Below are 23,320 nucleotides of genomic sequence, written 5' to 3' on the forward strand. Positions count from 1 at the left end.
ATTTGCGTGCGTTTTTTATTTGTTTATTGTTTTTAAAGAGAAAACAACAGTTAATTACAAAACTTGATGTTTAGGAAATTTTACTGTTGTGTTTTGCTTTTAGGAATTAGTGGGAGGGGTATCAAGGTATTTCTGTAATTACTTGTTTGTTTAACTGATTTTTTTGTTTGTTTGTTTGTTTTTGTTTTAATGTTTTTTTTTTCTCGTTTATTTAACTGTACTTTGAGTGTAAGTGTTTTATAAAAGTAGTGATAATTTAAAAAAAAGAAAAAAAGTTGTTTCCGCCCGGTTTCGAACCGGGGACCTTTCGCGTGTTAGGCGAACGTGATAACCACTACACTACGGAAACGCTGTGCAAGGGGTTATGGGTAATCTTGGTTTTCTGAACTGCACTCTACTGTGTTTACTACATAAAACAAACCTATATAACAGTGTACATTAATCAAAACGTAACACAAGAAAGTAACTATCATCAACTATGATTTGTCTGTCTAATACTATATTTTATTGATGAATTATGTTTACATCTTGGTAAGTGATGTTGCATATCTGCTGTGATCTGCACATTTTCTTTATTCTTGTTCCTTCTTTTATAGTGCATGGTTTTTTTTGTTGTTTTTTTTGACTCCACTCAAAATGAAACTTGTTGTTCTTCTTTTTATACCCCTTAGTCCACCATCTGATTCCAATTGCTGACAATTATGTGTTGGGTGCTCATTTTATAATAATATTTTCATAGCATTTTTCATTGGAATCAATTGGTATAGTACTATTAAATATATCAGTAAAGATAGGCAGTACAACTAAATGTTGGGTTAAACACTTTTCTTTAAAAGAGTAAAAAGGTAAATATTTGTTTCCGCCCGGTTTCGAACCGGGGACCTTTCGCGTGTGAGGCGAACGTGATAACCACTACACTACGGAAACCACATGTGTATTGGAGTCTGCATATGATCTGATGTTCATATCTGATAATGACTAAAACACTGGCCCAATTTCACACAATCCAGTTTCACAGGATTAGGCCTTAGTTCAATTAGGATATTTAAGTAGCTTTTATAAACATACACTAGAAAAAAACATTACTGGTGTGCATCTTGAGACAAAACAATGGCACTGACATATTTTAAGATATAGAACAGCTCAAACATGCATTTCAGCCTAGGACTAGCTTAAAGGGTTAGTTCACCCAAAAAATGAAAATTCTGTCATTTATTACTTACCCTCATGTCGTTCCACACCCGTAAGACCTTCGTTTATCTTCGGAACACAAATTAGATATTTTAGTTGAAATCTGATGGCTCAGTGAGGGAGCAATGACATTTCCTCTCTCAAGATCCATAAAGGTACTAAAAACATATTTAAATCAGTTCATGTGAGTACAATGGCTCAATATTAATACTAAATGAGTAAAGTTCGTAGACAAACTTTAAGTTGGCTTGAAAAAGCCTAGCCAGAAAGTTTGGAGTAGTTTTAAAATGTGAGAATGAGTGTGTGTAGATAGATAGTTAGTAAGTTAGTTAGATAGTTGGTAGGTTAGATAGATAGTAAGTTAGATAGTAAGTTAGATAGACAGTTAGTTGGTATGTTAGATAGATAGTTAGTTAGTAAGTTAGATAGACAGTTAGATAGTTAGTAAGTTAGATAGTTAGTAAGTTAGTTAAATAGTTAGTTAGAAAGTTAGATAGATAGTTAGTTAATTAGTTAGTTTGTTAGTTTATGAGTTTGAGTTTAAATCATAGACTGTAAAAAAATATGGACGTAGTGTCCGTGATGTCACCCATAGAGTTCTGAACAGCAGTTTTGACGCGTAAATGAGGCCGCGGCCATCTTAGCTGCACGTGACCGCACGTCACTCACGGATAACTGAAAATGGGCAAAGAGGCGGGACGAAGTTGGAGCCCATGCGACTTGTTGCTGAAACCACGCCCGCCCTAGCTATCTATCTTAGATACTATCTAAAATATTAATAAAGATAGCAATATCATTAGAAAGTACTAAAGGATTACTGTCAATCTACGGTGATTTTTAAGATAACGTTATAGATGCTCCAACACCAATAGGCTAATTAATTTGTGTGGGGTGTGCAAATAACACAAATCAAATATTCATACCTTTATAATGAAATAGAGATCGCGAGATGAATCCAATCCGTGGCACTTGGGTAAAATATATATATATATATATATATATATATATATATATATATATATATATATATATATATGTACCAGATGTATATCTCTAAAATGTTCTCTCAAACTAATGAGCACGTATCCAAAGTATAATTTTTCAAAATAGTGCAGCAGTTTTAGTTATATCCAAGCAGTGCTGTCGGAGTTGTATATCCTCCTGGTATTGTCATTGTAGTAAATCTCAGGAACAAAACTTTTAGCCAATGCCACGATGATCCAACAACGTGTGTTCCGCATGCGAGCACATGTACACAGACTGACATCTGTCTCGAGTATGCAGCAAGCCATATATTGTATAAAATAATACAGAAAAAAGCACAAATACGACTGAGATGCCAAATTCAGCGGCTGAAATGAGCTGCTGAGGTAACATGACGGCTCACAGACAGCAGCGGCATACCTGTCACTCAAGTGACCACGCCCTTAATTATGCAGAACTTTAAGGCTTAATATAATTTAAACAGATGAGCTATAAAAAAATTCACCCCCCTCAGAGTTGTCATGAAGGGCAAAATTCGCAGTATAGACCAAAACCACAATATGAACCAGACTGTAAATATGTTTTTTTCTGCTGTAAACTTGGCTAATTTAACATGATGGTCAATGAGATTCTGCTCACTTCTGCAGCCTGTCCCTAGCGGCCAGTTGATGAATTGCAGTTTAATTCACTTCCGTATTCCGTATCCTTGGTTTAAATAGTAATTGTACATTGAATGGAAGCTTCATTGAGTTTAATGGGCTTCAGTTTGTTTTGATTTGAATTTGACAGTTGGAGGTTGATGGAATATAAAGGCATCTTTACACAGAAAAAGCGGCACAGAAACCAACTCTGAGGTGGCATAAAATCACAAAAATGTGCATTTACACAGACCGTTTAATGCTGTTCTGAAGCGGCATAAACGCATTTACACAGGAAATAAAATTGCGGGAAACATATACCTTTTAAAAATAACTACAATTTTAAAATTAGTTTTAACAAAAACAAATGCTATAAAATTAAATAACAAATATAAAAAAGAACAAATAACATAAAACACGAAATAAATAAAAACACGACATTTTAAATGTAATGCCATTAAATTTAAATTTCCTGCACGTGCTACAGTGTATCGTGCGCTGGACGGTTTGTCACAATGTTAGCTTCTGTGATATTGACAGTGTTTTTCTTTTTCTTAACAAAAATGTTCCAATTGGAAACAACGCTTAAAAGAAATTATGAATTACTGCATCGGGAACATCGCCGCACGATTAAAAGAGGCCGAAATTTGTTTCAAAGAGCAAGGAAGTCACTCAGGCGCAGACACAACAAACGAAAATCGATAGTAGCGTTAGCTTTCCAACGGAGACAGCAGATGTCACCAGACCGTCATGTGTGGGTGAAATGTCGTCCGCAAGGAGATGTTTTTTGGAATGTAACGGTACACAATTACAGTGATACTGACTGGGTTAAGAATTTTAGGATGAGTCGAGATACTATTATATCCTTGGCTAATGAACTTAAGCCAGCTCTACAAAAGCAGGTTACAAACTGGCGAAAGCCAATCGATTACAGAAGACGACTTGCGGCTGTCATTTGGTGGTTTGCTACACCTTGTGAGTACAGGACTGGCTGAATTGTTCGGCACCGGAGAGGCGACATTGTGTAAACTCATTCGTGAAGTTTGCCGTGGAATTCAACGATTAATGCTGAGAAAATACATTCATCTTCCACATGGCCCTGAACTTGAGCGCACATTATCTGGTTTTGCCAGTCGAGTGGAGTGCCTTTTTGCGTGGGTGCTATTGACGGTACACACATCCCAATCATATCACCGAGAGAAATCCCCGCAGACTATCATAATCGCAAAGGCTGGCATTTAATAATCCTACAAGGCGTAGTAGATCACAAAATGTGGCAAGTAACTATACAGACAGTTTTCTTTCCTTTGGTTAATTAATTATTTAGGTTACTAATCAAAATTTGTTGCAGTTTGTTTATAGTTTCACAGATGTTTACGTTGGGTGGCCTGGAAGGACACATGATGCTAGGGTATTGGCAAATTCCGATATTTATTCTCTTGCTGAGTATCGACAGGGTGGTTATCTTTACGCAAGAGAGGTGAGAGAAGTGCTTGTAAAATAGTCTGTGACAATTTGAGAACTAGGCTAGAATGGAGTACATATTATCTGTCTTAATTATTTGCTAGAATTATTAGTATTTAATCACATTCAGAATTCATTCATTCTGAAGAGAAATGACATTAACATTAACACTAGTGCTAGCCATTAACATTAGTGCTAGCCTGCTGTGTTCTACATAATTTACATAATCAGTGTATCGAATCATGATTCGGATCGCGTGTCAAACTGCCAACGGATGAAATCACGTGACTTTGGCGCTTCGAACAGCAGATTCGATACACTGATTCATTATGCTCCGAAGCTTCCTGAAGCAGTGTTTTGAAATCGTCCATCACTAAATAAGTCGTTATTTAGTTTTTTTTGGCGCTCCAAAAATATTCTCGTCGCTTTATAATATTGAAATTGAACCACTGTACTCACATGAACTGATTTAGATATGTTTTTAGTACCTTTATGGATCTTGAGAGAGGAAATGTCATTGCTGGCTATGAAAGCCTCACGGAGCCATCGGATTTCAACTCAAATATCTTAATTTGTGTTCCGAAGATGAACGAAGGTCTTACGGGTGTGGAACGACATGAGGGTGAGTAATAAATGACAGAATTTTCATTTTTGGGTGAACTAACCCTTTAAGCTATGTCTGTGAAACTGGGGTATAATATTTCTGAGCATGTACCAGTAAAAGTTGCTTGTGTGTTTTTGATTTGTAGCTACACATAATGGAGTATTAGTAACGGAGCGTCAAAGTCACGTGATTTCAGCAGTTTGGCGGTTTGACACGCGATCTGAATCATGATTTGATACGCTGATTCATACGCTGAACATTATTTACCAATGAGCTGCATTAAGCAGTCTATGTAAATGTGTCTAAATAATACCACTTCAGATGGAGCTTCTGCGGTGGAAAGATTGATTTTTTTTTTTTTTTTTATTATTTATTTTGATAGGTAACAGTCTGATTGGGTCTTATTGTTCTAACTGAATTTGTTTAACATTTAAAAACAAATTCTATTTTAATTTAAGTAATTAATGAAATATGATGCATACATTTAATAAAATTAGAAAAAAAATTGCTCTTATAATGGTAAAAATGCCCGTGGAAATTAGTTTAAAAGGGGCAAATATCGCCCTGCAATGGGAAAATTATTGTGTCTGTTATTGATCAGAAAGTGCTCCTAAATTGTTGACTGTGCTCTTAATTTTTTTTTTTTTTTATCAGAAAAATGTAAGTGTAGAGTCCTTAACACAAGTAATCAAACCAGAATATTTGGCTATATAGCTTAAAGTCCCCCTGTAGTCACTTAAAACTCATTTTGATCACCATAATGACATATTTAAACATTGTTTCCAGTGAAAAAATTATCTTCATGCCTTAAAATAGCTTGAATGTAACTCTACACCCTTGCCTCATTTAATATACACGGATCTATGAATATGCAAATGATCCCCGCCTCCACTCGCTCAGGCCAGCTCAGAAAGTCTACTGTTGCTGTAGTGATGAGCAATTTGTTGTTTGTGTAGTGGATATTTAAAGCTGCAGTCCACGATTTTTGGCCCTCTAGCGGTTAATAAACAGAACTGCACGTGTCTTGGAAGAACATTGTAGCCGGAGCTACTTTTCTCCATGTATGTCTATGGCGAGTCACGCAGTTACTGTGATATTCTGCGGCGGGTCCTACCAGTCGGGTCTGAAATAGTCCGAATATAAACACTTATTATAAGTGTACCATAATGATTCAGGATAAGACAAAAACACGGTTTGGAAAATGGATTCATGTTGTACAGTCTCTTTATATAATTTTTGTAAGTTTTGAAAACAAAAAAAGTTACAGACAGCAGCTTTAAGAAAAATACTTGTTTATCAGCCATTTCCTCTGTGAACATGTGTTAAATGGATGTATGACAAATTCGTTGCTTTTTGGAGTTTTCAGATTTAATAACGTCTAGAGATAGAGCTACACTCGTTCTGCGGTACCGTTGCTCTCAGTGATGGTCCGAAAGGTGCGTAATAGTTAGGCTATATATATGCTTATTTAACCAATTTGGGCATTTTTATTCTGATTTGAGGTGTTTACATGGAGCATTTTCATTCAGATTGGACTTTTAAACCGATTACAATGCTTCATGCAAATGCACCTACTGAGGGTGCTTCTGAAATTCATGAGGGTTGACGGTTAATGATATGGTGAAGCCCACTGGCATGTTGTCTTGATTAGTTACAAGGTAGTCTGTGACGTCACAAACACCAGCGATTTCAAACCACGGGTTTGAGACCGTCTTTTTTCCCCTGCAGTTTTAAACATAAAATACTCAGCATTGGTGTTGACTTATGAATTTGCACGTTTTTTTCTTAAAGCATATTAAAAACACCACATAGACATATAAACAACATTAAAGACTTGATTTTTAAAACAGGGGGTCTTTAACTTTATCAGAAGTGTGCATTCTCATTAAAAAGACTTGATGTGCTTTACTGTGGCAGTAGCACACCTCAGTACTCAAGGGCGCAGTAGAGTTACCTTCAAATGTTTGTGCTTGATGTGTTTTTGTTTCAGATGTCGTGTTATTAAGGTAGCTAAGTAAAAAAATATAAAGTGCTCATCAAAGTCTGACACATTTGGCAGCACATGGACAGGTGAAACTGAGCTTGTGGAGCTAGAAATATTTGGATTGATGTACTTGTGTAAAGTATGTTTGGGGTGCAACATTTTTTTGGAGGTCTCATACAATAGGTTTATATCCTAGGTAAAAAAAAATGTCTCATAATATACACTCTAACATCACCTTTTTTCTCACAGTATCTAAAAGATGTTTGATAAAGGATTCTGTCTCTCTAAACCCCTCATTTCCAAGGGCCTACACTCTTCTGATTGGTCAGATGGCCCAGTCTGTTGTGATCATCTACTGCATGCAACGTCAACTGGCGGCCCGCGGGCCAAATCCGGCCCGCCAGAGATTTCCATCCGGCCCCCAGAATAATACTGAATTCAGGAATAGCCTTGTAAGAGGAAAAAAGTTTAGGGCTGGTCCGAATACCATTTTTTGAGCTTCGAAGCTTCGGTAGTAATGAACATCGACTCTTCGGAGAGAGGGGCTGAACATATTTTTCTCTCTAATAAAGGCAGGAATCTGTGTCTGTATGTCCGTTTGCATTTTTATTATTTCGAGAACCGTTCATCCAATCGACTTCACAAGGCAGTGCAGTGTCGCATTTGGTGCAATATAGATGGACACGCGAGACGCGACACATTCAGAATTAATAAACTTTTAGTAAACTACAGTCAGAACAGCGCGAGCGGGAAGCGGCGCACCTCATGCGGGCAGGGCTTATGCTCCGAGAACGGACACTGCACTAGTGATATAAAACGCACACACACAGGTCTGTTAAATTAAGCAATACTTTTAAGGTAGTCTAATATTTTTCTGACTAACAAATTGGCACAGTAAGGGTAGATTTAAATAAAGAAAAACGAAATTTAAATAAAGAAAAAACGAAATTTAAATAAAGAAAAAACGAAATTGATATAAACAAAAACGAAATTTAAATAAAGAAAAAACAAAATTTAAATAAAGAAAAATGAAATTTAAGTAAAGAAAAACGAAATTAAGTTAAATTAAAAACGAGATTAATTTAGATTGATAATAACGGGTAAAAATGCTAATACATTTTGTTTCTATTATTGTATTTTCCACAGTGTCAAAGCAACAAAACACAAGCTCAGACATGCACTTCGGTCCATACAAACTCCGCTGTTCTGAACACTCCCGTTGCTGGAACACGCGTCGGTTCTATTTCTAGCATGCACGCGTTTTCCGCGTGGCTCGAGCGCGCCTGAGACGCGTGTCTCAGTGTGCAAACTCCAACCTGTTAAATATGGGAGCCGAAATAAAAACGGACACGCCACGCAGCTGAGACGCTCACGCAGCCAGTGTGTCGCCGGCCTTATTCAAGGGGGAATGAGAATCGTTTCGCGGGGGATCCCAGGTGTGCAAAAAATAAAAATAAAAAAATATTCGAATGTCAAATTTTCAAATCGAATACCAACCCACCGAACGAATATTTGAATATTCGGGTCCGTTCCATATTTGTTTATTTTTAAATCTAACGGGAAAAAAACCCTTCTGAAAAGTAGCTTGTGCCATAGCCTGCCTTCAGTCAAGAATGACCATAAACGCGTTCTCTCATTGAACATCTTTTATTGTTTCACGTGCTCATTTTTTCACAAATGTCAAAATTTTCCTTGCCTGGGATTAGCGCACAATTGCGTGACAGTGATGGACAGCTTGACAGCCTCACAAATATGAAGCCTAAAATATCGCTATCGCCCCCTGGTGGCTTGCTGCAGTACAGGTAATATGTAAAAAATAAAATACATTTGGAATTAGAATTAGTATATCAAATAATAACATATTAGGATACAATTCGAATTTTATTTTATATTACGAGTATCTGGCCCTTACAGTGTCTGCAGAGAAAAATTCTGGCCCTTGGACAAATATAGTTGATGACCCCTGATCTACTGCTTGTAGCGTGTGTTGAAAACCAAACACCCAGTACCAGAATATCTGACGAGGGCAGCTGATGCATTTTATGGACTGTGTCCACGTGAGGTAAGCAGACTAAAGAGTATTAGGGATAATATAGGATAAAGTTAGGAGAACATTATTAATTTATAGTGGTGCCAATGTGAAACAAAGATGGATAGATGGGGGAAATATTAAAAACGCACGCATGTTATTCAGTTGTATTATTATGATGCTAATGTGACACACAGTGTTCAATTGTTAAAGCTGGTGCACATTTGCTCATTTTATTCAGTTTTGTTGAATAAAAAGCATTTTATATCATAATGTCACATCTCGCCTCAAGGATGTTACAACTGACCCAGACTATGGGGTGAATTGTAACAGAAATGTCAAAAATGTTACAACCATCCTCGGTCTCCCTCTAATTTTTTTTTTTCTTCTCGAAATAGACTTTTTATTTATTTTTTTAATAAAATTTGAACAAAACGGAATGAGGGAAAAACAGTTGATCATAAAACAATGCACAGTACAAAGTTATTCACACAATAAGTCATACAAGCCTTTAAAAGTAAAAATTATCAATTTTATTTACACAAACTTCATATAATGTTCATTGGGGAAGAATGATCATTGAATAAAAGACCAAAAGTAGTTTTATTCAGTGAGGATTCTTATAAACGGACAGACTTAAAACAACTTTTACATGATATCAGTTATACTTTTTACCACCACTCCACTGGGGTATTTTAGAGAGCAACAGAACAAAAGATAGTATGCTGTTTCCTATTGAGCAAGTGAAAAAAGTTTCCTGAGTACAGATTTGTCCATATGTACACCAGTACACTTCCAGTGCAATGTCCACATCACATTCCTCCCTGTAGTACAGGCGAGCCCTTTCATTTGAAACATCCAGTTGAACTTTGGCAATGCATTCTCACTCCATGCAGCCCATTCAGTGTCCTTTAGGGCTGAGACGGGTGCTTGGCCTTGCCGCCCTGCCCTGAAGCCTCGTCCTTTCAAAGCAAATATTTAATGAAGAATGGATGGGGTTGGTTCAAATGGCACCCAGAAAAGTAAGACAGTCAGTGAAGAACATCATTTGAAGTCATATATGCAGACGCATTGGTCAGTCTGTTAGAAAGTTCAGGGTTATATTGGTATAAGACCCATTCTCTCCTTAAGGACATCAGCAGCATTCTCTGTGCATCCGCAAGCATTGAGTTCATGTCTCTTCTCAATATCAGTACAGTCTCAGCACCTATGATGCTCTCTTCATTGCTTTTCTACACTTGTTATTGTGGCAGTGGAGACCCCCTCTTTTGTTAATGCAGCGATACAGACATTATTTTTGCAGGGGCTCCTGTATGAAAATCCAATTTATTAAATAAGAGATTACAAAAAAATTGGAAGAAAAAAGCAAATGTTACTTGCAAAATATATATCAATATGTACAAATTTCCATGCTCCAGGTTAGTCATTACTGCAAGAAAGCAATAGGAGAAAACTGTTAGGAGACACACACAAGAAGCAGTCATAATGCAATGTCCTCATTTTTATGGCAAGGATGTTGGGAAAACTAGCAGGACTCATAGTTTCCACACATGACACTTATAATTATACCTTATGCCAGCATCCTGGTATGGGCAATCCATCTCGCCCCTGTCAATAAAGAAGAGAAGAAAATCAATGATTTGTTTAAAAGTTCTTACTGATGGGATGGGAAGGAATAAGAAATCACATATGAAGCCTGCCACCAATGATTATATGAGACTAAAGGAAGCATGCTAACCCACTAAGGAACAACTTGGGCGGTAAATCTGAATGTGAAACTCAGCACACATCATGCTCACATCATCACCACAGCTCAGTTATTTCTCTCATGTGATCTATATTTTCACAGGGCAAGGCATAGATTTGATATGAACACTTATGCAGGAGTTAGGATGGTCAACTAGTTGCCCATGAACCAATTAGAATATCCTCTTACACAATCAGTGTCTGGTTAAAAATGATGCTTCTTTGGCACCAACTAGATGTTGAAAGATGATAACTTCCATGATGTTAGAAAACGTGCAGTTTTGTCCCTGGTTAGAATTCTGTTGTGTATGGGGCAAAACTTTGCTTTGCAAATTTAGAGATTAAAAGAACACTTGTGATAAAGTAGTTCAGAAGCTCTGGTCTATGCCAAGCCTGAATCAGATCTCATGGTTGCGGACAGGGGAACCCACAGCACCAGGATGGAAACATCAAATGGTGTGAGCGCAATCACAAGATAAAAATACTGTACCAAAGGGCAGGGGGCATCTGATGGAGCCCTTGCCTCCCCACCATGTTCTCTAACCCCATTGGTGTCCTGTCAGTGAAACCCATTCATGTCAAATCTTAGCTGTAGTAAACTCATGCACACAGAGCTGAATTTGCCATTCACTTGCATAAAAGGGACAGAAAAGAACATTGCATTTATTTTTCCAAACAACATACACATGGTTTTATGACATACCACAGGACAAGGCTGATCAAGTCCTGGAGGTCCCTGCTCTCCCTTCTGCCCTTTCAGACCTTTCTTTCCTATTGAGCCTCTCTCACCCTGCAAAAGAAAAAAAAATATTTTGAATAAAGCATGCAATTGCTGCTTATCACATAGTACTTGAACAGACTTTTTTGATTTTATAACAATATGCCATATATACAGTATTATCCACAATCAAACAGTAATTATTGAAAATAAAGTATTTCTTTAACCTTCTCCCCCCTGTCTCCTCTGTCCCCCTTTTCTCCTTGAAGCCCTGGGAAACCCTGTCGAAGGAAAGCCATGTTCAGTAAAATGACATCATATAGTCAAGTGTTTAACAAATAGCACAAAAATCACTTACATCTAATCCTGGTTCGCCTTGTTTTCCCTTGAAAACAAAACACAATGAGAGAAGAAACAACATTCTCATGGCTTGAAAGTGTTATTTGTCTTGTCTTTTTAAGGTGTACAAAACACTGACCTTTTCACCTTTTGCACCTGGCAGGCCTACCAAGCCATTAGACCCTGGAAAGCCTTGAAGACCCTAAGCACAAGAAGAAGAATTGTATCTGTCCAGTCTTTTCACATCTATACAAGTCTTGGAGTGGTTTCTGCATATTGGTTTTGTAACAAAACTTACCCGTTGCCCAGCTGGACCTCTCTCCCCAGCGTCCCCCTTTTCTCCTTTAACTGCCTCACCAGGCTCTCCCTATGTTGCATTATACATTTATGTTAAACATTTCACTTCCCATGACCACAAAATGCACTAGAAAGGGTCATTCCTTTTCAGCAGAACTTCACAGTCTCACCTTGAGTCCAGGTAATCCATGATAGCCCTGGAAAAAAAAAAAATTGGTTAGTCGTCTTATCTTTCCTTAACAAAAAGCTTCTGAACTATTAGTAAACTATATTCCTTACAGCAGGCCCAGGGGGTCCAGGAGGCCCTGGTGGGCCAGGCAAAGAGATAATCTGGTCCTACAAGAAAGTTATCAAGGTCAGTTCAGTTAAGACACATCTGGATTAGGTTCTTCATATTGTAATATGTAGAGTGTGCATTAAACTCACCAAATTGTCCTCAAGCCTAGAGTCTCCTTTATCTCCTTTTTGCCCTGCTGCCCCCTAAAACATGACAATGTAAAACATGATACAACAACAAAATCCTTGCATAATCCTTGCAAACATCAGTAAGCATCATATTCTATATGTTGTAAATACTCACCGAAGGCCCTGTGAGCCCAATATCCCCCTTTTCCCCTTTTGCTCCTGCTGCTCCAGGCTCTCCTGCATCACCTCTCTCTCCCTTATGGCCCTGGATGAGATGTCACACTATATAATGCAGTATAATTGTTTGACTAAAGCTGGTTGTAAATCACATGTACGATTCCAGCCACGATTTGGCTGTCTGAGACAAACTTTGTGAATCCTAAAAGATTCCTCGGATCCTAAGCTAAAACCTGAAGTCTTTGGGCCTCATTTATAAAATGTTGTATAGAAACGGCTCTTCTTTCGATCTTATAAACATTTCTCAACTGTGCGTACATGTGATTCATAGAATGAATGTATGCACAGAAAACGCACGTCCTCTCGTTCAGATGTGAAACCTATAAATTGCAAATTATCTTGAACTTGTGCGCAGCTGAATTATTTCAGTTATCCGCCTTATAATGTCATTTACGCTTAAAAAATCCAAATCCTTTAATTTATAATAGCGAGCTGCAAGAATAGCTTAGATTTCCAAAAACCTGCAGTACACTGACAAGGAAAAGTGTGTACGTCTGCTCAGACCCTGACGTGGCGCTAAGCAATTTTCCATGTCAAAGACCGTTTTTGTAAATATGAGCGTTGGCGTGGATTTGACTAACGATCAAAGGGCCTCATTTACAAAGTGTGCATATGCACAGATAAGGCCCTTTGATTGTTAGTTTGACAGCTGATTAATGACCATTACGTTTAAATTTGACCTCAGATGAAATTCTGGCACTGTAAGAAGATTTGACGCACAGTCCTGTAGTGTGACTTCTCCTACCACAACCGTCAAATCAAAAATCAATAGACGCGCCAAACCACTTTCTCTTTTTTCCCCAGTATTCTTTTCAAGAGAAGCCATCATCAAAATTAACACTAGAGATTGTTTTTGTTTGCTATCCACCATGTCAATTCCACATGTAAAGCAGCTCACAGTCACCAAACATGTCACGGATTGATGTAAAACTCCGGACGAGTCTTCTTGCGTGCATCTGTTTTTAACACGTCTTGACTGTCGTACAGTCTGACATTATTGACAACTGAGATCCCAAAGTGTGACATGGCTTACAGCGAGGATCATGTTCGTACAGTCTGACAAGCAACAGTTGTAAAGTACTATTATAAATTGTACAGTGTGCACCCGGCTTAAGTATAATCAGACTGTGTATAAACCAACCTGCTTTCCTTCAGGTCCTGGCGCTCCATGTGAGCCCATTTCTCCCTGTTTAAAACAAACAAACAAAAAAAAAACATTTCACATGAATGTTATTACTTTCCAGCAATGGAAACCACTGTGTGACAATGCAATTCGATGAAAAAGTATCACTCACTTTTGGCCCTTGCTCTCCAGGGGGTCCTGGAGGGCCTGGAGGCCCCTATTGGTAAGAAGAAAATATTAATACAAAAAGCTGGAGGTAACAGAGGGGTCTTCACACAGGATTTGACTTTTTTCTGATTAAAAAGTTACCTGCAGTGCTTTGAAACTAGCAGCCAGATCAACATTTTCTGTAAAGCCAGTAGCTCCTTTCTCTCCAGACAAACCCTGAAGGAGAGACAGATGGCTGTCAATCATCTGAGATATTCAAAGAGAACAGAAATATGTAATAGTGGAAAGATTTCGATAAACACTCACCTGGGGTCCTGGATCCCCAACATCTCCCTTTTCACCCTAAGGAAGAGTATCATAATTACTGTATTATTTTTGTATCTGCATTTACCCAGTAAATTGTCATGAATGCAACTATATCTCATAAACAGACAGCTCACCTTCATGCCAGGGGATCCATCAATCCCTTTTTTCCCCTCAGTACCTGGAGCACCCTGATCCCCCTATATGCAAAAACAGTGCCTGCATGAAATTATGGTTGTCTTTGTGTGTATGAGCAAAGAAAAAATGTTGGAGGGGGTGAAAATCTAACCTTTGGCCCTAAAGGGCCCTGTGGTCCAGGCATTCCGTTGACACCATCTGTACCCTTAATGAGAAAACAACTGATATTGATTTTGTAATCAAATACTGTCAAATATTAATGGAAGTCAGTTCCCCTTATGTTCCACTAATGTTTGACAGGATCCAAACACATTTTTTCTTATTTTTTCAATCAATTTACATTTTGAAATGTAAGTCACTTATGAAATGTAACACTTTTTTTTTTTTTAAACACGTAATATCTTTCTTCAAAATAGATATTTTGTTGGTTTGATTATTTTGATATTAATGCAACGTGTGACAATTGTCCGAATACTTCAGAGACCACTGTGTGTGATTCACATATGCTTGTAGACACACACGGGCATATTACCTGCATGCCAGGTGGCCCTCTTGGTCCCTGTAGAGAAATGTTTTTTTTTATAAAACATAAGCCAGAATATAATTAAGATATTACAAGTCACTCTCATTTATGCATTAACACTTTAAATTCCATGAAGTTGTAGATTCAAGATTAAATATGAGTTTATATAAATAGTAAACATAAAAATATGTATAAAGTTCTACCTCATTTCCATCTTTTCCAGGAGGACCCTGTTATTTAGAAAGGGAACACAAAGAATGAGTCATATTTCAAGGAAAAGGGTCTGCTCTGTTGACTGTCCACTAGATGTCAGGCCTCTTAAGATCTATGATGTACAGTATAACATAGTATAACTACTTTAATCTTTTACTTTCAATCATATCCTGTCAACAAAAAAGTGAAAATGATCCAAACGTGTATAAATTTTTCAATACAGACAGCAACTCTGAAGTGCTGCAGGTTCTTTCTCTAAACAGAGTCATTCAGCCAATAAGCGTAATTTTCGAACACATCAAAACAAGAGTCACAGCGTCCATTTAAACATCTATTTTAGACATTTCTGGCAGACATCCTAAGCTTCCAAGGACATATTCATGCCAGCTAGGGATTCAAAATGGAAGACTGCACAACACCTGCCTAAAATCTGTAAGACATGTATTTCTACAGACTCTCAACATGCCCCGCAGCGCAATGTCTGTCATGTTTCATGTCACTTCTGAGAAGGACAAAGGCATGGCATCAGGCCTAATGAGGTGGTTTCACTTAGGCATATATAAACACAATTTGAGATACAATAACAGGAAATGCCCTTTGAGCTTCTTGACCCATGAACATCTGTTCCCAATATGAGGCAGAGAGCAGGGTGAGAATTTTTGCCCTTCATCACTGCACTATTCTTTGTTTGGTTTAGATGGTAGTCTGTAAAGGAAACAGAGTGCATAACATATGTTGGGATAAAATGAGGAAAACAGGGCATTTACTACAAATGCAGAAACCATCAGAGTTATATACTCTGGAGCTGCACATCAATTGCCAAGTATCCTACCTCACAGACTGTCTTTTAATGCACTACTGAGAACTGCATGTTGAGGCTTCATATGATTTACAGGGGGGCATGATTTACTGCAGCACCCCCTGTTTTCACAGGAATGTAGACGCAACACAAATTTATGTTCATTTACATTCATTCATTTTTAGCATTTAGTAACTTATTTGCAATAAACACTTTAAGAGGGCTATTTAAAAAAAGTGTTATTTATATGTTGAATTAAGTTTTTTTAAAACATATTGTGACCCTTGCAGTGTGCGTAGAAAGAATTCGTCAATACACCTTTTATTTGAAGGCATATGTTCCGTAGCAGTCCTTTGCATTACGACTGCAAGCAGTATCAATAATGTCAAAAATGTGATGTGCAATTGGAGTATGCTGTTTAAACGAGTGTTCTCACTGATAAAGCTTGTTGTGCTTTGTGGAATTTTGACATGTTTTATAGACTCTATATTATCCTTATCCCCCCACCCCCCGATTTAAAACATCTTCCCACACCCCTGATGATTTATGAAGATGGAGGGTGAAACAACTACTATTCTGTATTCTAAAGCCAAGCACCACTATTAATATTGATCAAACTTATTGTAAAACATTTGAATAAACCTATAACCCCAAGTTAAACTTGCCAGAACAGCCATAAATTATACCGAAAATTGTGCATAAAGCAAATATAGTTGAAAATAATAATAATACCTTATATTTATACAGCACTTATCTTGAAAAGTACATAGTGTGCCAAAGATGAGGCCTATTCAAAGATTTGTGAAACCCACCACAAACACTGGGCCATTAGCCGCTCATGGATGGCCCAACACTGCTCGGCTTGGTTTGTCACAGCATTTACACCATAGAAACCACATAGCAATGCACGAAAACCTAGTCAGAACACTTTAGCGACTCTTGCACCTGTCTTACACAATATGTGCATATTTTACACCAAGTCACTTTGATTTGGGAGCATCTGCCAAGAACGCCAGTGTAGAAGGAAATGCTGTATCTCTGAACCCAACACTGAGCACAAGGTTCAGCTCAGTGAGAAGCTGCACCTGGTCTTCTGAGCAGGGGTCGTCAGCACAGTGTGACTCATATATGAGTCACAACAGCTGTAGAATGAGTGAGCTCAGTAAAGACACAGGCACAAATGACCATGTGAGATAGAAATTGAGTGTCTTACCGGCTCTCCTGGGTGGCCCTGTGGCCCATCTCTGCCTGTGTTTCCTGGAGGCCCTCTGGGACCAGGTGTTCCTGGAGGTCCTGGGGGACCTGGGGGCCCAGTTTGACCTTGATCACCCTACAGACAAAGAGAGAACAAGTATTTTTGAAAAGAGTTTAATTGTTGCCTCTGATCTCTGTAGTCTTAAGGTTACTCAAATAGGTACTTTGCCTGCATACTAATCATGTTTCATGTTGACTTCAAGCCCTATAAGCACTGATGTACTAAAACGGAAAGTTTGGTTTCTGTATTCAGATGCAGCATGTAAAATGCTTCTGGGGTCAAAGCTTCAAAGAGCTATCTTTAGCCGCGTTTCCACCGAAATTACCCATAACTTTTTTCCCCCAGACCTGTTGCTGTCTGCGTTTCCACCGCGGTCTAAAGTACAGTGAAGAGTAGTCCAGTGACGTAGGACTGCGATATATGAGCTTAATAAAGCCTGAACCTCGTCGTCGGTCCATCTGTCGTATTTGTTAAACTCCATTGTTGATTTCAAAAACAAACACTCTTACTTCACGTACCGCAACAGACTTTTAAAAATGGTGGTTGAAAAAAAAAAAATGCTGCGTGGAATCAACCAATCAAAATGCTGCGTGAACTCAACAAATCAGAATGTTAAGCACCCAAGTCCACCCCCGAAAGTTCCTGAACTTTGAAAAAGTACCACCTCCTGAGCAGGAACTTTCTGAAGGGGAAATTTTTATCCGGAACTTCATTTAGACCTTGGTTCCTGCGGTCGAAACACACCAAGTACCATCCCAAAATCCCTAGTTCCTGAGGAAAGTTCCTGTGGTGGAAACGCGGCTTATGAAGAAGTGTCTTTGGTTCCGCAAAAAAAAAAAAAAAAGGGGGTCTTGTTTAACATATTAAGATAATGCAAGTCAGATCTACTGCTAAAAAGGCAAATAGATTTTTGCCTTGATTATTTGCTGTGGTCTAGCAAACATGTTTTCGTCACTATTGTCAATAAACACAACAATTACCCTCTCTTTGAAATTCAAAACAGGAATGCAACACAACATTGTAAACTGCCAAATGAGCTAATTGAGGACAAGGACACACAGAAGAAATGGAGAAAATGAGAAAAGCAGCAAAGCATGCACAAGTCTGGCTCTACCTTTAGAAGGCGCCTGTGAAATGTATGATGGTCAGTTGTAGCCGAGAGAAAGCCATGCTCATAGCGAGGGAAGACCATCTGACGGCAGAGGACAGATAATGAGAAAGATGGACAGACTGCATAAGAAACAAAGCAGGGATGCCAGTAATCACAGCTGGAGAAACAGATATTCAGCCTGCACAGTCTTCCCTCAGCGTAAGGGGTTGTGGGAACAAAGGAGAAGTGGAAAAAAATAGCAAAACAGAGTAAGGTATGAAGGCACAGATGTTTGTGAACATGGACAGCCACATGTGTCAGGAGATGCAGGGACGATAGGCTGAGAGGGACAAACCTTAACCGTGAGAATCTGATTACTGAGCAGGCCTGCAGAGGCAGCGTAGGCCGGTGGTCCCTGGGAGGTCAGAGGTCATATAGAAGAAAACGGAGGCAGGAAATGACGTAAGGGGGAAAGAGGAGATGATTCGGAGAATGACACTGTTAGGATACATATAATGGAGGGTGATGACATCCCACATTGTATTTCTGAGCTTCAACTTGAAACTGAATCCTGTGAGTGTTATTCTGGCTATTCTTCTGTTTTAAGAAACCAAGCCCATACACCTTCTGGATATGATTAACTATCAATGGGTGCACATGGTGATGAGGTTTATGTTTAGAGTTGCGGTTAGATAGGTCTGCAATGGATTCGTGAAGAAAGGCTACTTTTTCCCTGGAGAAACTTTTTCATGATTTTCCTTTCTCATAGATTGTCGAGGCTTTTTTTTTTTGTATATTAAAACATACTCTGCAGGACCAGTACTGAAATGGTGTAGAGAACAACCACAGCATGTGGTAAACTAGATTTCTGCATTGTCAGCAGAAAACAGGTGCTTGGCCATGCACAACTTTCCACCATGATGCTAAGATGATTTTCATTGTTTATGAGATATTGCTTTGCGGTTTCTAAGCAGTTTATAGTTTGTTGCTTGTAGAGTTGTCAAAAGTACTGACTTCAATAACAATTGGTACTGAAATTTTAAAACACCTCTGATTGGCCATTGTGTTGACGTGCTCATCGAATATGTCTGTGATTCGCTTTGAAAGAGTTCTGAAAGTGGGAGCAAGTGTACGTGTGTAAGCGCTCAGTGAAGACTGATGACTATTTACACTTTTTTTGAAGCATTGATCATTGAAGCCAATCACAGACATATATGTTGAGCGCATCAACACAATGTCCAATCAGAGGTGTTTACGAATCTGCTCAACAGCACTCAAATTTCAGTACCAACGTGGTACCGAAGTCAGTACTTTTGACAGTTCTAGTTGCTTGGGTGTTCTGGGTGGTTGCTAAGTTGTTTTAAGGGGTTGTTTTCAAGTCTATGCTATGTGTGATTATCACAATCTATATATCAGTAAGGCCTTGCCTATAATATCCTTTCAAATTTCAAGAGACTTTCAAATAAGTCTTTGTCAAGTCATCATTCAAAGTTTCTCAGACTAACTTGGCTTTTCTAATTAAAATTTGTTGAATGTGAATTTCTTTAAAGGTGCCCAAGAAGGCTTTTTCACAAGATGTAATATAAGTCTAAGATGTCTCCTGAATGTGTCTGAAGTTTCAGCTCAAAAGACCCCATAGATTTTGTTTTAATTAATTTTTTGAACTGCCTGTTTTGGGGCATCATTAACTATACACTGATTTTGGCAGCACGCCGCCCCTTTAATTTGCCTGCTCCCTGCCACACGAGCTCTCGACTAAATTACAGTGCATAATATAACCCTCAAATGGATCTTTACAAGATGTTCGTCATGCATGCTGTATGCATGCTTCGAATTATGTGAGAAAAGTATTTATTTTGATGTTTACGTTTGATTCTGTATGAGTTTGAGGCTATGCTCTGTGGCTAACAGCTAATGCTACACTGTTGGAGAGATTTATAAAGAATGAAGATGTGTTTATGAATTATACAGACTGCACATGTTTAAAAATGAAAATAGCGACGGCTCTTGTCTCCGTGAATACAGTAATAAACTATGGTAACTTTAACCACATTTAACAGTACATTAGCAACATACTAATGTTAGAAAGACAATTTACAAATATCACTAAAAATATCATGCTATCATGGATCATGTCAGTTATCATTGCTCCATCTGCCATTTTTCGCTGTTGTTCTTGCTGGCTTACCTTGTCTGTGCACAGATCCAGACGTTAATACTGCCTTTCCTTGTGTAATGCTTTGAACATGGGCTGGCATATATGCAAATATTGGGGTCGTACATATTAATGTTCCCGACTGTTACGTAACAGTCAGTGTTATGTTGAGATCCGCGTGTTTTCCAGAAGTCTTTTAAACAAATGAGATTTACATAAGAAGGAGGAAGCAATGGGGTTTGAAACTCAATGTATGTCTTTTCCATGTACTGAACTCTTGTTATTCAACTATGCCAAGATAAATTCAAATTTTGATTCTAGGGCACCTTTAAATTTCATTTCATTGCAATTCTGTGTTTGCCATCTCACTTCAAATTCAAGAACTGAACTGGAATTTAAACAGTATTCTCAGTTCAATTCTGAATGGTGCACAACCCTACATACGACACCGCAGAACATTCTTCTCAGCTACCTCCGATGACACAAAGACTACTTTGTGAGTCTGATCTGCTTCTTCTGTGTCTGGGCAAAGGGCAAAAGTCACAAGTCAAGAGTAAGCATAAGGTCAACTATCCACCTGCACTACAAACCCAAGTCCTGCCATCTGGAAGGAAACACGGCTTTAATCGACTTCCAGGTCAAGGGGTCCTTGTCCCATGAGAGCTTTAATGGATTCCAAGAGGTCATACTCCCGCTTAACAGGAGTTGAAAAAGCGCTAATGTGACTCTTACATCCATAAAAAAAGGGAACACGGCCCATGGGAGATTCTGTTTTGCTTTTCCTGACTTCTCATGTCACCACTCCAAATGATTTGGTTCATTTTTCTACTGTCAGACTGTGATGCCGTAAAGCAAAAACAATTTAGTGCACACAACACATGTTCTTAACATAAAGAAAGAGAGCAGCCAAAGCACATGTTTCTAATTGTGCTCAATGGTCATGAGGTGTGGTGGAAAAGAAGCACGGGGTGCCAAATGATTTAAATGATAGCTTGAGTAGATATAGATAGAAAAATGGTACGATCTTCACTGACGGATTCCTGATTTGTCAAGGCTCACATTTTTTTTTTTTTTTTTTCCCTTGTGGATGAGGTGAAAACAGGCTTGGAGGAGGCAGACGAACAGTGATTGATACCATATTGAGGTTGTAATTTGAATTAGTTTAACAGATAAAGATCTAACTTCTATCAACCTCAGAATGTAAAACTGTTAGCAACCAAGCGCTGCCATCTGAAAGGAAATGACTTAAATTGACTTCCAGGTCAAGAGGCATCCTCAGATCAGTGCAACCCCTATAAACTCAGACTTCTGAAGAAACTGAGCAAAAAAAATTAGATGTGACACTCACCCTGGGCCCAGTGTCTCCCTGGTCTCCCTGTGGAGAGAGCAACTCTTAGCACTTACTTGTTACTGAATTTCATTGGGTTACAGGATCAAAATGCTTCAGTTAGAGCAAAACTATCATTGTTATGCTTTGATGGCTCCATAAATTGTAAATTTATCATGCTGGAATGTGTTGTGGGGTGAATATACCTTATCTCCTTTTGGTCCTGGCATTCCCTGGCAAAAGAAGAGAAAGATTCAAAATGACAGATTAGAAATCGTTCCCAACAACGCAGGCTATTTCCATTGCAAACCACAAGTCACACCACTTACACCTTCAAAAATGACTGGCAGATGTTTTAGTGGTTGAATCGGAGTGTTTGAATGAACTACTGGCTAAATGAAAAGCAATCATTTATCACAAATTATGAAGAGAGGGATTTATAAAAGTGAAGATAAAACAATGTTATGACATTCCATTCCTAATGACAGCAAAGATTCCTGCATTTAATTTTACATGAGAGCTTTTATTTCACGAGTGGAGGGCTGGTTTGAGGGAGTGGATGATATTATTCTGGTTTTATTCTTCTCGGCGGCCTGTGCAGGAAACTTTGCTTAAGACCACAAAAACAACAAGACACATTCTGATTATCACAGTTTCATCGTTCTCTGTGGTGTCGTGTTCACTATGGCTCTTCAAACGCTGTAATTTTGTGTGCTGTTTAATAAGTATGAGCTTCATCTCAGAAAGCAGTGCAGTGGTGTTGTGGTATTGTTCAAAGTATGTTTAAAATGAGACTCTTGTCCCAAGTGCACTTAATGTTAACTTGAGCTCAAAACATGAAGATACAAAATGGTACAGCAGGAATCTTGGGTTTTGTCACTTTTGATATTTTTAAAGCGGACTGGAGTTTTAGCATTATATGCCAGCATATGCTGTAAAATATGGACTGGATTGGAGGTTGTTATTGTTGGACCCAACAATGAATGACAGCACTTGATAATTCCCTTGATTTCATCCTCAGTTTGTGATGGAGAAGCTACATTAGATGATACTAACTTCAACACACACAAGGAGAACATTTACATAAGGTTGAGATGTTGTAATCTCTCCTGTTACGTAAAGTCGTTTATGCAGACCCTCTTGTTCATGTGTGCCCAGTCAAAAACACGCCCTTCTTTTCTTTAATCTCCAATGGTCCTTCAAGTAAACACTCGACTAAAGTGCCCTTCTGCTTTTAGCAAGAAAACATCCATCCTCTTGAGTGTGATTTTAAACCAGTGACTCTAAACTTGGACGTAATAGGCGAAAGCTGTTGGTATTTCGCTGATATGCTGCACCCAACTTGTGTGCAGTTCTGAGCAAATAATTGCTCCAATGTTTACCCTTCAAATGGGTTTTAAAAGAGGCATTTGGCCACTTCATCTCTCCCACAACACTGACATTGAGGCCCTGCCTGGCCTTCCCCATGTAAACACATATACGAGTATAAGAGGAGGACCAGAGACATGGGTATGGTTGCACGAGCCATGCGTAAAGTCTTATGAAATTTGTTAAGTAAAGTCCACAATTGGGTTCTTAGTAACTACTAGT

General features: G+C 38.4%; 1 protein-coding gene and 2 non-coding genes across 10 annotated transcripts in view; all 3 read right to left on the minus strand.

Moving 5' to 3' along the window:
* Positions 1-276: 276 nt before the first annotated feature.
* trnav-aac lies at positions 277-349 on the minus strand. The gene has a single exon. It is a non-coding gene; the product is annotated as a tRNA-Val (tRNA).
* Positions 350-854: 505 nt separating this feature from the next.
* On the minus strand, positions 855-927 carry trnav-cac. The gene has a single exon. It is a non-coding gene; the product is annotated as a tRNA-Val (tRNA).
* Positions 928-9,404: 8,477 nt separating this feature from the next.
* Positions 9,405-23,320, minus strand: part of LOC125253239 (collagen alpha-1(XXIII) chain) — a 123,550-nt gene continuing 109,634 nt past the window's right edge. For 2 of the 8 annotated variants that reach the window (XM_048167141.1, XM_048167139.1), the window contains 23 exons: positions 21,937-21,963; positions 21,752-21,778; positions 18,273-18,350; positions 17,117-17,233; positions 15,095-15,121; positions 14,901-14,927; positions 14,520-14,573; positions 14,368-14,430; positions 14,234-14,269; positions 14,069-14,143; positions 13,932-13,976; positions 13,778-13,822; positions 12,575-12,664; positions 12,421-12,474; positions 12,274-12,330; positions 12,165-12,191; positions 11,996-12,064; positions 11,837-11,899; positions 11,717-11,743; positions 11,586-11,639; positions 11,344-11,430; positions 10,464-10,502; positions 9,405-9,856 (listed from right to left, as the gene is read on the minus strand). In XM_048167141.1, the coding sequence (XP_048023098.1) occupies positions 9,806-9,856; positions 10,464-10,502; positions 11,344-11,430; positions 11,586-11,639; positions 11,717-11,743; positions 11,837-11,899; positions 11,996-12,064; positions 12,165-12,191; positions 12,274-12,330; positions 12,421-12,474; positions 12,575-12,664; positions 13,778-13,822; positions 13,932-13,976; positions 14,069-14,143; positions 14,234-14,269; positions 14,368-14,430; positions 14,520-14,573; positions 14,901-14,927; positions 15,095-15,121; positions 17,117-17,233; positions 18,273-18,350; positions 21,752-21,778; positions 21,937-21,963 (1,239 nt within the window). In that variant the 3' untranslated portion in view covers positions 9,405-9,805. Of the gene's footprint in view, positions 10,324-10,463; positions 10,503-11,343; positions 11,431-11,585; positions 11,640-11,716; positions 11,744-11,836; positions 11,900-11,995; positions 12,065-12,164; positions 12,192-12,273; positions 12,331-12,420; positions 12,475-12,574; positions 12,665-13,777; positions 13,823-13,931; positions 13,977-14,068; positions 14,144-14,233; positions 14,270-14,367; positions 14,431-14,519; positions 14,574-14,900; positions 14,928-15,094; positions 15,122-17,116; positions 17,234-18,272; positions 18,351-18,603; positions 18,664-21,751; positions 21,779-21,936; positions 21,964-23,320 lie in introns of all 8 variants that reach the window. The other 6 variants (XM_048167140.1, XM_048167143.1, XM_048167147.1 and 3 more) reach the window with 4 other exon arrangements.

This window comes from Megalobrama amblycephala, linkage group LG18 (genome assembly GCF_018812025.1).
Source record: "Megalobrama amblycephala isolate DHTTF-2021 linkage group LG18, ASM1881202v1, whole genome shotgun sequence".
Taxonomy (NCBI): domain Eukaryota; kingdom Metazoa; phylum Chordata; class Actinopteri; order Cypriniformes; family Xenocyprididae; genus Megalobrama; species Megalobrama amblycephala.